This window comes from Dinoponera quadriceps, unplaced genomic scaffold (assembly GCF_001313825.1).
Source record: "Dinoponera quadriceps isolate SergipeBrazil2010 unplaced genomic scaffold, ASM131382v1 scaffold1527, whole genome shotgun sequence".
Lineage (NCBI taxonomy): Eukaryota > Metazoa > Arthropoda > Insecta > Hymenoptera > Formicidae > Dinoponera > Dinoponera quadriceps.
This window is the reverse complement of record NW_014555734.1, coordinates 574,239-589,457: the sequence shown is the minus strand read 5'-3', so window position 1 is coordinate 589,457 and position 15,219 is coordinate 574,239. Positions and strand designations below refer to the sequence as shown.

Below are 15,219 nucleotides of genomic sequence, written 5' to 3'. Positions count from 1 at the left end.
GCCGAACTAGAGTATAGTTTTGATAAGCACAATCGTGGCGTCACTAGTGGTAACGTGCTACGTCATCATTTTGATCGCTCTAAATTTAAAGATCTAACAAAAAAAAGACCAATAATTATTGACTGCTCATTAATCGCTGTATTTTCTGAATGCAATAATTTAGTCTGTTTTTTTATAGCTGCACCGGTTCAGCAGTATAGCTAAAAAGAACAGACCAAATGCTAACATTACGCTAATGCCGTAAATGGAGCTATCGCTTTCGTTTATTAATCCCACGAACAGCATTAGTAGTTTACGTTTCTAGTTAATAATGTTTCCCCGAACGTACCTCATATAGAACATCGGACGTCCAATAAGATTTGTTTTCTAGAGATAAATGTGTCACTAGTTAGGAAATCTAGAGCCTGGTTTCATCAACGTGAATTTTTCCATTGGAACTGGTCAATCGCATCTATCCAACAACTATGCGATTGGACAGTTTCAATGTAAGAGTTGAATTTAATCGATTTGATTAACTCGCGCTGGTGAAACTGATGGGTGTAGGAAGCGAAGTCTCCTATTAAAAATAAAATTCTTATACGCCGAATATGCTATGAGCTGTGAATTCTCCATCAACAATCCTTTCCTCTTAGCGGAAATGACGTTACTCATGGCTCTGCGTATAGAACGCAAGATGCTGGTTGCGCGCAAGTATTTGCCGTGTTCTATATGCAATATTGAACTGTATAATATACTAGGGATGCGTTCGGAGAGACGCTATTTAACGCTACCGCGTTATTCTACAGGACGCGGCAACGCGGCGGAAGTTCACGCGGTAGCCAATCAACATGCTGTTTCCTGGTAAGAACTAGAAGTTTACGGTTTCCGCTGCATGCGTTATCGCATCCCATGGGCAGAAGCCCACTCTTACTCTTTACGTGTACAACAAGGATAGAGTGATGTAGTAGCGCTAAATAGTGTCTCCTCGAACTCATCCTGGAAGGAACACTAGCGTGGAGGGGAGCTATGATCCACATGTAACTCTAATGGATCATGATTTCTTTGTGACATATGTAAATTGCAGTAGCATTTTTTCTTTGAATAAAATGCACGTGTATAACGCAAAGATATTTGAAGAAGAAAGATGCTTCAATACAGCCAAAAAGAACAAACTCTCCGTGCTAATAGCACGCAGAATGAGAAAACGGCTGAAACAAAACGCTTCTCACTTTCGAAGTACCGATTTCCGGCTTCGCTCCGCCACTATAGTCGAAGTGCAGCATGAATGTTTGATCTATGTTTGACATATATATGTCACTGATGTCATTTATATCACTCCTCGTGAAACATTGAAGAGGCGTAATCTTATCGATGATTCGATCTGCAGATATTTCCTCGCGTTCACCGGATTCGGCCGGGTGATATCTTTAGCGGCGAGATCATTTCGAGCGTGCAAGACTACGCGAACAATCGACGAGTTATTCTCCACTCATCGTCGACGATCCTGTGGTTTCCCCGGTTGCCAAAATGTGCGTGTCCGTAACAGCGTTCAGTCGACGAGGATTCATTTCGCGGGATATCGTGCGACTTAACAGCAAGCAACCGCATTATCCTGATCGTAACGAAACGTTATTAATGAGCGGCACGTTATTACGCCGATTTCCCGTGTCGTCGTGTATCACTGACATTTCACGGATCTTGAGTACTTTCTCTTCCGCGAGGGCTCCGATCTCATTTAACAATATCTCCGAAGTTTTGACGAAGCAACGAGCGAAAGAGTTTACGTCAAAACTCTCCTCCGAGGAGCGCAAGCTCTTCCTGGCTGCGTTGAATGAATGCAAATCCGAGGAGGACAAAGCTGGCTATGAAGGTAGGTAGATTATGATATTGAACTCACGCGCAAAGTTTACAAATAATGCATTATAATGATGTTACATTTCTGTGAGGTCAACTGGCGGCTTTCCGATGGAGGAGCAAACTTGGTAGACCTAGTAAAATCCCATCACTGGGTGAGGTGGATCCTACAGGAACCTATTGCCCTGTACCAGACGATTGGCTGAGTCGCAAGTACGGTAGGGATGCAAGATTTACCATCTTAGTTATGTATGTCTTAACTTTTGTTAGCCGGGCGAGAGACTACTGAAAGAAAGAAAGATGTGCAGTGTTCTATTTTGAAAAAGAAAAAAATCTTTGATAGGATGTAGCGTTTTGTTACATTCGCGAAAGCATTACAAGCATTAACTTAGACTTATTACCTGTAGATCTCGCAAAATAAAATTAACACCTCGACTGTTATTTAATGGTATCTTTGGATATAATGGAATCTTTTTCCTGCAATGCGATCTCCATGGATGTTATTCTGTAAGTTAAACTTACCTCATTCTCTTATTCTCTTTTTATCTCTCCCTTTCTCTCTATTGCTCTCTGTTTTAACTACACTAACCCTCTTCTGCCTTCTATTCTGATTCAACTTTCGGATGTTTTACAGTCATCCACACTGCTGCAGTTAGGTAATATTTTCGACATTTTTTTAGAATTGTCTTTCTACCTAAAGCTCTTTTACTCTGTGGGAACTTGTTTTAATTTTTCTCTGAAGCAAATAGACGAATAGATTATCAAAGTTTGTCTCTTATCTCGTTTTCCTTCTTCTTCTTCTTCTTCTTCTTGTTATATCCTGATATCTTGATCTTTGAAATATCAATTTTAAAACTATATTAAAATATAGTTTCATGATATAGGTTCTATTCAAAATTGATAGCAACAAAGAGCTGGGAATATATGCTTATGTCTTTAATGGTGTTTTTAACATTTCCATCAAACTGTAAGATCTTAAAACTAGAGCTATTTGAAATTTCTTCTATAAAGTATGAAGCTGACTGAAGCTTGTATCGAATATCGTGGCCGAATGTCGTCTAACATCCTGCAATCCTTTTCTTGTACATACTAACAGATATTAATCTTGGCATTACCATCTGGGATCACAACTTCCCCAGCTAAAGGGAACAAAATTTTCGCACCTTGGAGTCAAATTTTCTGCATTTTAAATCACTAGTTATCACTAGTAGTATTAATTATTCAAGAGATTTAAAATCTCTCATCTGAAAAGTCCAACTTAAAATAGAATAAAGGTTTTTTTTGTGCATTTCATACATATGAGCAAACTATGTATATCTTGAAGGGTACAATATTAAATTAGAAATCAAACTTGTAAAAGAATATGTTACTCTATTGTGATCGTTATCTTTTTAGGTATACAATGTTTGCATGTAATGGGTTAAATTATATGGGTAAAGAATAGGTCTTGTAGAGTATTTTAGTGCTTGTTAATTTTATCGGGTGATTATGCATAGCAATATTTGGCTGGACAGTTAACCTGTAGATATATGTTGAATTTTTTCCCGTTGCAGTTGAAAATGTTGCAGAACCGTCCACGAAAGAACTGGTGCTAGGTACGCATTAATTTTTTTACTAAAGAATACAACCAATGCATGTTGCCTAACTGTTGCGACAACACAATAGTTGTGCGTATTATAGTCTTTGAAATAGGTCTTTGTACACATGTAACATTGAAACTAATTATACATTTGCTCAACATCACAGTGATTGAGGCAAGTTTTGAGCGCAAATAATCCGTCTTAATTGCAAATAAGCTCTTCGTAATCTTTCATTCTTCATTCGCGATGCATTTTATTTTAACGAAATTCACGTTACAATCGTCGCATGATTCATGTTTTACAGATTACCAGTGGAAAAAAATAAGTACAAACGAATAATCTCGCATATGATATTTTTGCAGTCGCGATCGCAAACGCAATTCCGTTCGTTGGATTTGGTTTCCTCGACAATTTCATCATGATCATTGCGGTATGTATTTTTACGGACTCTCTTTGTGATGTGTGCCGACTTACAATACGGCTTGGTCTCTCTTTTTTTCAGGGCGATCAAATCGAGGTGATGTTGAACGCGAAGTTTCCAATCTCGACCATGGCAGCGGCCGCTTTGGGCAACACGGTGTCTGACGTCATTGGAATCGGGTCGGTGCACTATGTTGAAATGTTCGCCCAGAAAGTCGGCTTCGAAGCGCCGAAGTTAACACTGACACAATTGAATCTACCTAGGACGCGGGTTGCCGCGAACGTGGTACGATTGTCTCGTCGCATTTTATGTCGAATTATTACTTAAACGATACTTTAACAATTCATATATTGAATTTAACATATTTACGGATATTTTTTCACCGAATAACATCAACAGCAAGTTTGTGTTAATTCTTTCCGTTGAATATACAGGGCCGAGTCATCGGAGTTACAATCGGATGTCTCATTGGTATGACGCCTATACCGGTAGCCGCGCTTTTCCGATAGTTGAATTATCGAAACAAAAAAGAAGGATAATGGACGTTATGTTTGAGAATTAGGAGATTATAATTCACACGCGAAAGGATCGCAACCGTCCTGCACCTGCAATAAGCACTTCATCACAAACTCCTCTGTGGACTTTTTATCTTCAACTGTCGTAATAACATGACTTATTTTAGTGAATGTATTTAATGTATAAATGTATAGAGCAGAATTTATGTAATGATCATAATGATTATTAATAGCGAGGTTTATCGACGATCAGGGAAACCTTAGTTTGACATAAACCAATAACAACAACATTCTTGTTATAAATATATATATATATATATATATACATATATATATATTACAAATATTCGATACAAGATGAATAATGGAGAAACGCGTCTGTTGGTATCGAACGTTACATAAAAAGTCGATATAAAAATATATATATTATGCATTTTTCACGCGCGTATACATATGCAAATCTAAGTTTTTTTCCGCGAAAGGCTTTATCTAACGGTCGAACCGTCGACTTTGAACTAGAAAATCAATACTATGAATCGACTGGAGAATTTTATGATGTGAATAGTTTAATTCGATCCAGTGTGTCTTCAGCCGATTCAAAATCCAGTATAGCCTTTTCTGCCAGTGCAACACGAAGTCCTCCGTATTCCTTATCCTTTCGTTTTGCGTTGAATTGAACGGAAACTTTGCGCCACTGAAAATCGACCCGGTGTCGTTAAATTTGGTGACCTGACTAGTGAAATTCTTCGAGGAGTACTCTGCGAGCCAAGTCATCGTCGAGTTCAACCACCATTGCCAGTTGACATCGCTGTTGTTGCTGGTGTTGTCAGCGTGCCCAATGACATATTCGTCCGCATTTTGGATTTCCACGCCGATACGGTCTTCATTTTTGTAGTCGCCGAACAACGAACAAGCGGGCATTACATGCTCGTCATTGAACACACAAGATCGCGCATCAATAAGCGGACTCGGCGGAATGTTGCTGCACAACGTAATGTTAGTTTCGTTCAGGTTCACGATCTGCCACGTTCGGACAAACCAAATGCAGCATAAAGTGATCGCCTGAAGGACGAAAGTGCTTCCAAACATAATCAGAAAGCAGATTACATAGGCCGTCAGAGAGATACAGCAGACTAGCATAACGGACCTCGCAACTGTGATCAGTTGGCTGTAACTCATGAGACAGTTCAGTTCGGTATATGAGCACCAGTTTCGTTTCTGTACCTCCCGATAAGCCACCTCCTTCTCTAATTGTCGCAGCCTTTCCCAAAACGTTTCTTGTCGCACAGATACCATCCAATTCTGCAAATAATTTGTGGGTTAATGGAACGTTCTTCGCAAATAAAGATAGGCCAATTTGCAATAGCTAAGCAAGCACGATCAGTATTTATCATAAATAATAAATCTAGATAATATAACGCCGATGCTTTCATATATACATGTATATATTCCAGTCATTTTACTAATTGGCTAATAAGTGCGCCAATAAGCTTCGTAAATTTTTCTTAGTATTGTATGTATATTTAAAAAAATGCAAATAAAAATATCAAATGCCACTTACGACTGCCTTAAGAAACTCCATCTCTAATTTAATTGTTCTAGATAAAGTTAGTCTTCCTGAAATTGCCCATGCTGCGTCTACAACTTCGTCTTCCGAACCATCGTCGTGTAGGTACTTACTGGCCACCATCTAACAATTGTTAATAAAATATTTGAATAAGCAATATGCAATTATATCATTAGTATTAATGATTTATAATTTCAATTTGTACCTTCAAAAAAAGGCAACTATAAAAGTACAACAATTACCAAAGATATCAAGAACAGTTCGGATGGTGCTACTTGCTGAAGGTATTGGGGATTACAGTTTTTCAGTCTTTCGATATACAGCAGAGCCAGCACAAGTGCACAAGGGGAAGCACATATGGCATTAGATATCCTACTTGCTACCTCCACATCAAGTTTTTCTAATTGTTGACCACTTTCTTTTGTGATGAATTCAGCTGTTGATTCTGAAAATGTAAGAAAATGTCTAATCACCAATCCTATTATTTCGCAATGCTTAACCCCTTGACATACAAATTAAATGGAACTTAATGCGACCAAAAAATACTATTTAATTTCGCTCAACTGAACAGTTACGTGAAAGCTGAGAAAGAGTACATTTTATTTTGAAATTTGGATTTTTATTAATCAGATTGATGTTAACAAAGAACATCTAAATAACATTAAAAAATAATAATTTAATAGTTCTGTACAATGGAATATTTCAAAACATTTTGGAACATAAGAAACTAAACATTTTTTGCACTGCCACGTTGTTTGGGACATAAAAGAACTAAACATTTTTTGCCACGTTGTTTGGGACATAAAGGAACTAAACATTTTTTGCACTGCCACGTTGTTTGGGACATAAAAGAACAAAACATTTTTTGCACTGCCACGTTGTTTCGCTTCTTATGTTGTTTTTTACGCGCGGCATCTCTTTGTAGGTAATTTCTTTTTATCAGTCGAGGGAATAGGTTCCGGGAAATGTGCCCAACGTTTGGCCTGTAGCCAAGTCGGGCATTCATTTTACGACGGTCTGCCACGCTTTGAATAGTTAGGAAGAGACAAATTATATAGCATGTCTTCTGCTTATAATGCTTTTTTGTTCTTGGGCCATCTCGAACGTTATAAACAAACGAGAATCGACGCACGAGTGAAGCAACTATGTAATCTAATTGTAAACTGCACGGCGTCCGCCGAAAAAAGCGCTTGACGAGTCAAACTCGTCAAAGTCTACAGTGGCCCATGAAATGAATGACGCGTCAGACTCGTCATTGTATGTCAAGGGGTTAATAAATATACTTAAGTATATCTTTTATGTATTATTACAGAAACACCATATACATAATAATATTTAGATACATGTAGATACATAGTAAATGTATCCACTTATGAATATTTTCGTATATTATACTAGGACATTAACATCTACAGAGTCGCTAGAACAAAACATTGTTATACTAGGACATTAACATCTACAGAGTTGCTAGAACAAAATATTGCTATACATTTTATTGGTGTTGTATCAGGAAAAATAACAGAAGAGCTTCCGACAAAATATAATGGCAGATTATACAGTGGTAGCAACCAAACTGAATTTACTAATTTTTAATTATTTAAAGTGAAATATGATAAATTAGTAGGTTACTGATTCAATTTATCATCAAGTTCATGTCAGCATATTTTGTCAACATAAAACGAACTCACACACAGAATGAGGCCCATGGCACAAATACAAAAGCAAACTGATCAATCATAGTCAATTATTTTATTTATTATTTTCCTTATGATCTAAGAATAATCGATTATAATTGATCAATTTCCTTACTATTTATGTTTTTATGTACACAAATTTATGTCCTTGCAAGACAATGTCTTGTTTTAGCACGCAAATTGAACGATCTTTGTATTTTATAGAGGTAAGCCAAACTGTTCTAAAAGAACTTAAATTAAAAAAAAATAAAAAAAACTAAAAAAACCACAATAAAGAATAGAAAAGAAAAAAAATAAAAAAAAAAAATAAAGGAAGAAACAAAGAGAATAACAAGAATTCTTAGCAGATTTCCCGCCAAGTGGCCAACATGTAAATATTTTAATCAATTTATAAGCTTGAATTTCTTAGAAGCTCAAACCAGTTGATCTATGTATACTAACCTATAACTGGTAAAGACAAGTAGTTATTCACTGGATTTGTGGGATAGTATAATGACTTTTTGATGCGATTCAAGAACTGCGTGCTTCTCAGATCCTGTAATAAAATAAGCTCTAAGTATATCAAGAACTTTCACTCACTAAGGAACGATTTTAAGAGTATGACAGTTAACCTATTCTTCAACACCGATCACTCGAATGTTTTAGTTTCTTCCATCTTAATCTAATATCTTCGATAAAAAATAGTTCTCAAAATGTGATAGGATACATTAAAATATTTGTAAAGCAATGAGTGCTTGATAAAATACCTGTATTTTTGTTGACGTATTCGCAGTATGTTGATTCTTCATCATTGTCGAGTATTCGTAAGTACTAGAAACTTCTATATAAGACTACTGTATGAATACTGTATAGTTTCGAATAAATTACATTGGTGGACGCAATGCAAAAATTTGTAGAAAAACGTCACAACGAATTGTACTATTCTTCGCACGTGTTACGTGCTGGTTAATTTAGGTTAAATGAGATCACAACTCCACACGAACGCTACACACGTTACCTACGAACTATTCTGCAAGGTCTGTTTCACAGTGTCCTGCGACGTCCCCAAAGTCTGCGTACAAAGCCTCGTTCGGAAATACTACACTGATGACATCTGCCTACAGCACGCGGAAATGCTTGCCGCGCGACGGAAGTTCGCCAATCAACATGCAGTTTTGTGGGTAGAAGCCATGGCCATATTCAGCAGAACATTTAATTTGCAACTGTTGGAAGTTTTCTGAGCTGGGATTGGATTATTCTTTTGGATCTACAGGAATAATCCAATGTCAGCGCAAGATACTTTCAATAGTTGCAAACTAAACGTTCTGCTGAACGCGTCCCATATGTCATGATTCTATTGGATAGAACAGCCAGGTAACCAATATATGAGCTTGACCCACTAAATCTAGTTCGGGACGAATCAGTAGCCGCGTAGATTCCTGTAGATCTAAAAGAATTATCCAATCTTAGCTCAGAAAACTTCCAACAGTTGCAAATTAAACGTTCTGCGGAACGTGGCCAGCAGGACTTAGTGTACTACTCGACGAAGCGAAAGTCACGGCTAGGTTCGTTTTATTCCTATATTACGATTATAAATGTTTTGATATAATGTTTTTGTTCGATTATTGAGAAAATATCATATAATTAATATAATCATTAACTATAAAAGGATTAGGTGTTAACACATATAAACAAAAATATCTCCAAAAAAGGCTATACTCAGTAATAATCAACATCGTTAACGGTATATAATATATAATACATAAATCTGAATTAATTATAAATAATATTCATCAAGTTAAGTTTTTTTCATTTTACTCTTACACTCATTACTTATCGATTTGTGCTGATAGTTTAATATGTAATAAAATGACTAAAGAATCTGGAATGACTTAGTCACTTGATATATCAAATATAGTAGAATGTATATAATTTTCTTATAAGAAATAAAAATAATTGAAAATAACTAATAGTTATTGGAAAAGTAGTGATAATGCAACATTTTAAATGAGTTTTTAAATATGTGTTTAAGTTATTTCAGTTCTGTTTTATGAATACAAAGTGTGACTTAAAATTTCAGATAGCGTATGTTGGTTGAGTACGCCTGTGAGAGATAAGATAATTCATGCAATACTGACATTGAGACTTATCTTCGGACAAGAACATCGGTATTATTTCTAGCTATATATTTTGCAAAGTTTCAGCATAGAGTGATTATTGTTTAACAATAAATCATGACACTGCAATTACCATCAACATTGGCTAACTTATTCAAGTATGTTTTAATCTTTATTTTTCAATATAACTTTGTATTATTTAAACATACATATACTCATCGAAAAATATAGATATAAATTTAATAATTAATCCACACTTATTTATAAATGTTTAAATTATGTATAAATTCATTGTACAAATGTTCAGATAACTTTTTTCATTGTCCTTTATTCTTAGCTTTCAATTTTTTTTTATTTTGTACTGGATATTTTTATAGGTATATAGATGATCATGCGCAAGATTATATTAAGAACTTAGGAGAAGCGGTAGCTATTAAATCAGTATCAGCATGGCCGGATCATAGGAATGAGGTAGTGAAAATGATGAAATGGGCAGAAATAAAGTTGAAGAATCTTGAAGCAACCACAGAATTAGTTGACATAGGTAAACAACCTCTTCCTAATGGCACTGAAATCCTACTTCCACCTGTACTACTGGGAACTCTTGGATCTGATCCAAAAAAGAAGACTGTGCTCTTATATGGACATTTGGATGTACAACCTGCATTAAAGGAAGATGGCTGGGACACTGATCCTTTCATTCTCGTTGAGAAGGATGGTAAACTTTTTGGACGAGGTAGTACCGACGATAAAGGGCCAGTTCTTTGTTGGATACATGCATTGGAAGCTTACAAAGCAGTTGGAGAAGATATTCCTGTCAATCTTAAGGTATCTTTTAATGAGATCACGAAGTTTGTATTGTTAAGTATTTCTTAATTAATCTGATATATTTTGTAGTTTGTCTTTGAAGGAATGGAAGAGAGTGGAAGCGAAGGTTTGGACGACCTACTGTGGGCAAAGAAGGATACCTTCTTACGAGATGTAGACTATGTCTGCATATCAGACAATTATTGGCTGGGTACCAAGAAGCCTTGCATTACTTACGGCCTACGAGGTATCTGCTACTTCCAAATGGAAGTCACTTGCGCTGCCAAGGACTTGCACAGTGGTACCTTTGGTGGAACTGTACACGAAGCCATGGCAGATCTGATTTACTTAATGAACAGCCTGGTTGACGTTAATGGGCGTATTTTAGTAGACGATATCTATAACAATGTGGTTAAATTAACTGAAGCGGAATTATCCTCTTATAAGAATATAGATTTCGATGTAGATGAATTCAGGGACACTGTTGGAACTAAGAAGTTAGCGCATAAAGAGGACAAGGTATATGCGAATAAGATCTTTTTTAAGATTCGATTTAAAAGTGGGAAGTTACTGGGGAATTACAGTATTGTCTTATGATTCTAGAAACGTATGCTAGTTTATCCGTTAAACTATTAACAGCTTTATTTGTTTTGATTTTTGTAGATTCAGTTACTGCTTCATCGCTGGAGGCAGCCCTCTTTGTCTCTTCATGGGATCGAGGGTGCTTTCAGTGAACCGGGAGCGAAGACAGTTATCCCAAGGAAGGTTATTGGTAAATTTTCGATCAGAATAGTTCCCGACATGACTCCGGATGAAACAGTCGAGAAGGTAGTTGCGTATGTGAATAAGGTATGGCAAGATAGAGGTAGCCCGAATACCATGAATGTGAGCATGTACCACGGCGGCAAGGCCTGGTCCGAGAATCCTGATCATCCACATTATTTGGCTGGCCGGAAAGCTACTCAACATGTTTATCATGTAGAACCTGATCTTTCTCGCGAAGGTGGCTCGATTCCTGTCACTTTGACATTCCAAGAAGTTACTGGCAAGAATGTATTGCTTTTACCAGTTGGCAGAGGTGATGACGGGGCGCATTCACAAAACGAAAAGTTAAATGTAGATAACTACATTCAAGGGGTAAGTGCAGTTTAAATTATACGAAGTGTAAATTTCAGAGCGTTACAAACTAATATCTTTATATTTAATAGTACGAGATGAGACGAGAGGAGATGAGATTTTTATGATTTTCGAGATATTAGCCTGTATATATAATGTTAAATATAATGTTCTCGAATTTACAGTCTATATAGCAGACATTAAAAAATCTGTTGACTTTATACGTTTTCGTTGTAATGTAATTTATCTTGGTATAATTTACAGACAAAGTTACTTGGAGCTTATCTTTACGAGGTAGCTCAATTATAATACGTCATCAGTATTTATCCATCAGGGATTCAGTGGTATGTTGGGCTTTCTATTGTTACAAGTTTATTCTGTTTTATGGTGACAAGATCAACTATTCATATGTAAGCACTGCATTTTAATTTTTAAAACAAGTCTTATTGAAGTTTAACAATCTTTACTTTTATATAGACTATAAAATATAATATTCCGATTGAAAAAGGTTTCTTCTTAAATAAAATTCTTATAGCCGAGTACAATTTGTTCTCAATTTTATTTCTTTATAATCTTACAAAAATATTGACATGTATTTACATATGTATCTACATACAAATAATAAAAATATATTTTTGGTAAAGTAGACAAGTATTTTTTCTAAAGACAAAACCGGTCCTTGTGTGAAATGTCATCTCCCACATATTCTTATTTTTTTATTAATTTCAATACCCAAGCTGGCTGATTTTGATGTGCCTTAATAGGTAAATATATCGCCAATTTATTATCAATTTGTTCCCACTAAAAATTTAGATATGAAATTATCTTATCATCTTAACACAATTCGATAAGAGCAACAAAATATTTACATTGATTGTCGATGGATAGCCAAGTAAATATATTGGAGAGTTTCCTGTTATTTTAAGTGAACCTAGATACAGTATATCATCATCTGGCCATTGTAGAATCGAAGCATAAAGTTGTTGCTCATCTTTACTTTGTGTGTACCAAACATTGCCTGTTAAAGTATCATTTTGCACAGACCAAGGTTTAGTATTATAAATAGCCTCTCCATTAACCGTTAGCCAAGCACCTGTAAACATGCTTATCTATACATTTTTTTATCAACATTATCGAAAAATCATTATCTATATTAATCTAATAAAAATATAGATATGAGACAAGTACATACCCATCCCACGTAATCTTTCTTCATATATTGGCGAAATAATACCATCTTTTGTCGGTCCAATGTTCATCAATAAGTTTCCACCGCAACTTACAGTAGTTACCAATTCTGCCACTAATCCCTCCAATGTATAGTATTCCGCCAAAACGGCATTTCTACGATATCCCCAAGACTTTTTGTCAATAGTCATACAATTCTCCCACTTGTGATTTTGAAGCACACCTAGTACACAGAATTATTAATTTAAAAGGCAGAATTGATACTTTGAGAATTTGTTTGATCAATTTGCACTTAACAATATCTATTGCATATAGTGATAATTTTTCATCACTTACCAGGATTAAAACGATCTGTACATGTGTAGAAGCCACCATGATGACATGGAATGTTGCTACCCCATCTATCATTCACCACCACTGTATCTTTCACCGGGCTTTCATTGTACAACCATGCTAAGAATTCCTTCGATTTCCAGTAAGAATCTGATGCTTCCCAATCGCCATCCGACCATACTACCTCTGGTTTATATGTTTCTATTAACTCTCGTAATTCTGGTATTATTTTCTGAGTTACAAATGTATCTGTTGCAAATTTGTTCTGCTTATCCGTCAGGTAAAGAGGATTATACCATTCGTACATGGAATGGTACAGGCCAAATTTGATGTCAGTTGTGCTTTTGATAGCTTGTGCCAGTTCACCTAAGTTCAATGAAATGAGTGTGTAAGAATTTATATTCTTGATATTGTTCTGAATGCACATGTATTACCAATAAGATCCTTTCGAGGTCCTACGTCCATAGCATTCCAGCTGAATGAGTACCTTGATGGCCACAATGTATATCCTTCATGATGTTTGCTAGTTAATACAATATACTTTGCACCTGATGCTTGGAATATTTCACTCCACTGGGTAGCGTTGAAAAATTCAGCAGTGAAGTCACGTGCAAAGTCTTGATAGGTAAAGTTTGGAGGGTATCTTTCTTTCATAAAGTCACGATATTTTGTATCTATAATTTCCTCTGTAATATCATGTGCAAAGTTACATTAGTATTCTATTGATATATTTCTTTAAATACAAAAATACTATAGCAATGATTAACCTTTCCAATTGTTCCAAAACCATTCAGAACCAAAGCTGGGTACACTGAATATACCCCAGTGAATGAAAATTCCCAATTTTGCTTCATCGTACCAAGATGGAAGTGGTCGATTGTCTAGACTGTCCCAAGTCGGCAGGTATTTTACAAAGTTCGTCGAAAGTGGCGGAAAATTAATCTGATTATTTTCGTAATCGTTTTTAGTTATCACGACGTATTCGTCATCCGCCAATGCGCCTAAGATCAATAAAGCACACAAAATGTGTACAAACAGCATCATTCTGGTCAGCGTCTTTCAGCGTCAGCAGGAATCGTACTGAAAGCTGTGCCTGTCCAACACATCTTTTATTCTCATCTGATGCGTCAAATCCCGCCAGCGAAGCTCTTATTTTATATAATATTGGGATCACTACATCTTGAGATTAGATTAAATCAGTGTCGCGTATTTTTTTAACGGTGGCCGGAATCCATGATCGAAATGAAGCAATGTTTAATTTCTGGACACTGGCCTTTAGAGATGGTACGTTCAATATATATATCAATTACACTGTAAGGATGCGTTCAGGGAGACGCTATTAGCGCTATTTAGCATTAAATGCTGTTCGCGAAGCTAGAAAGATAGTACTAACAAACACAATCATGACGCCATTAGTGGTAATGTTTTATGTCATAACTTTGCACTACAAACGCCATTCCTTCCGAAGTAATGTAATGGTAGCGTTAGTGTTTGCAAGCTCTGTAAACATCCAGAACTGCATAACATTATATGTTATAGCTCCTGCACATGAATATCGCCAGCGATATGAGTATATCGTATTCATTATTCCCGTACGTATACTATTATTCCCGTACGTAATGAATAGTTGCGTGGAAATAAAGCTTCTACATGTTGAAACTGAAGACTGCAACCGGAGGGACAGCCGCGAAAGGGAACGCGGCTGACCGCGAGGAAGGAAGACAAACTAGGACCCGGAACTGAGGAGAAATCAAGAATTTTATGTTCACGCGTACAACAGTTTATTTTAATTTTAGTTTAAAACAATTTTATTTTTTATTTTCAACAGCTATTCGTTATATTATGGTCACAATGGTCTTTATTTTTTATGTTACGAGTGTATCTTTATATAATTTTACGTTTTATTAAAAAGTATAACCAGAAGAAGCGCTTGCAAAACTGCAAAAGAAAAAGAAGAGTTATTTTTTCGATAACACCGCCAAGAGAATTAACATGATTAGTTTATAAAAAATCCAAAGTCATTTTCAAATAAAAACCGGAATTAGAGGACTTCCGGCCGGTAATATCAC

General features: G+C 36.0%; 4 protein-coding genes across 6 annotated transcripts; 2 read left to right on the top strand and 2 right to left on the bottom strand.

Moving 5' to 3' along the window:
• Positions 1-1,187: 1,187 nt before the first annotated feature.
• Positions 1,188-4,637, top strand: LOC106745305. Of its 3 annotated transcripts, XM_014620798.1 has the most exons (8): positions 1,188-1,849; positions 1,926-2,046; positions 2,241-2,340; positions 2,468-2,489; positions 3,387-3,428; positions 3,776-3,843; positions 3,916-4,119; positions 4,269-4,598. In XM_014620798.1, exons 1-8 carry the CDS (start codon positions 1,507-1,509, stop codon positions 4,341-4,343), a joined length of 975 nt encoding a protein of 324 aa, XP_014476284.1. In that variant the 5' UTR covers positions 1,188-1,506; the 3' UTR covers positions 4,344-4,598. The 3 variants fall into 3 exon arrangements, with proteins under 3 accessions (XP_014476284.1, XP_014476286.1, XP_014476285.1); XM_014620800.1 differs by lacking the exons at positions 2,241-2,340; positions 2,468-2,489 and having other exon boundaries at positions 1,190-1,849; positions 1,926-2,051; positions 3,402-3,428; positions 4,269-4,637; XM_014620799.1 differs by lacking the exons at positions 2,241-2,340; positions 2,468-2,489 and having other exon boundaries at positions 1,190-1,849; positions 1,926-2,051.
• A 66-nt stretch (positions 4,638-4,703) lies between these two features.
• Positions 4,704-8,637, bottom strand: LOC106745304 (protein CNPPD1). Its single transcript, XM_014620797.1, has 5 exons — positions 8,357-8,637; positions 8,052-8,145; positions 6,159-6,361; positions 5,911-6,039; positions 4,704-5,651 (listed from the first exon to the last, which is right to left on the bottom strand). The coding sequence occupies exons 1-5, from the start codon at positions 8,399-8,401 to the stop codon at positions 4,839-4,841; spliced, it is 1,284 nt and encodes a 427-aa protein (XP_014476283.1). The 5' UTR covers positions 8,402-8,637; the 3' UTR covers positions 4,704-4,838.
• A 436-nt stretch (positions 8,638-9,073) lies between these two features.
• LOC106745289 (cytosolic non-specific dipeptidase) lies at positions 9,074-12,067 on the top strand. Its single transcript, XM_014620765.1, has 6 exons — positions 9,074-9,154; positions 9,670-9,864; positions 10,084-10,534; positions 10,604-11,032; positions 11,177-11,650; positions 11,894-12,067. Exons 2-6 carry the CDS (start codon positions 9,824-9,826, stop codon positions 11,936-11,938), a joined length of 1,440 nt encoding a protein of 479 aa, XP_014476251.1. The 5' UTR covers positions 9,074-9,154; positions 9,670-9,823; the 3' UTR covers positions 11,939-12,067.
• A 179-nt stretch (positions 12,068-12,246) lies between these two features.
• LOC106745290 (alpha-L-fucosidase) lies at positions 12,247-14,423 on the bottom strand. The gene is made up of 6 exons (XM_014620766.1): positions 13,918-14,423; positions 13,585-13,836; positions 13,154-13,516; positions 12,822-13,040; positions 12,499-12,722; positions 12,247-12,430 (listed from the first exon to the last, which is right to left on the bottom strand). The coding sequence occupies exons 1-6, from the start codon at positions 14,192-14,194 to the stop codon at positions 12,338-12,340; spliced, it is 1,428 nt and encodes a 475-aa protein (XP_014476252.1). The 5' UTR covers positions 14,195-14,423; the 3' UTR covers positions 12,247-12,337.
• Between the last annotated feature and the right edge of the window lie 796 nt (positions 14,424-15,219).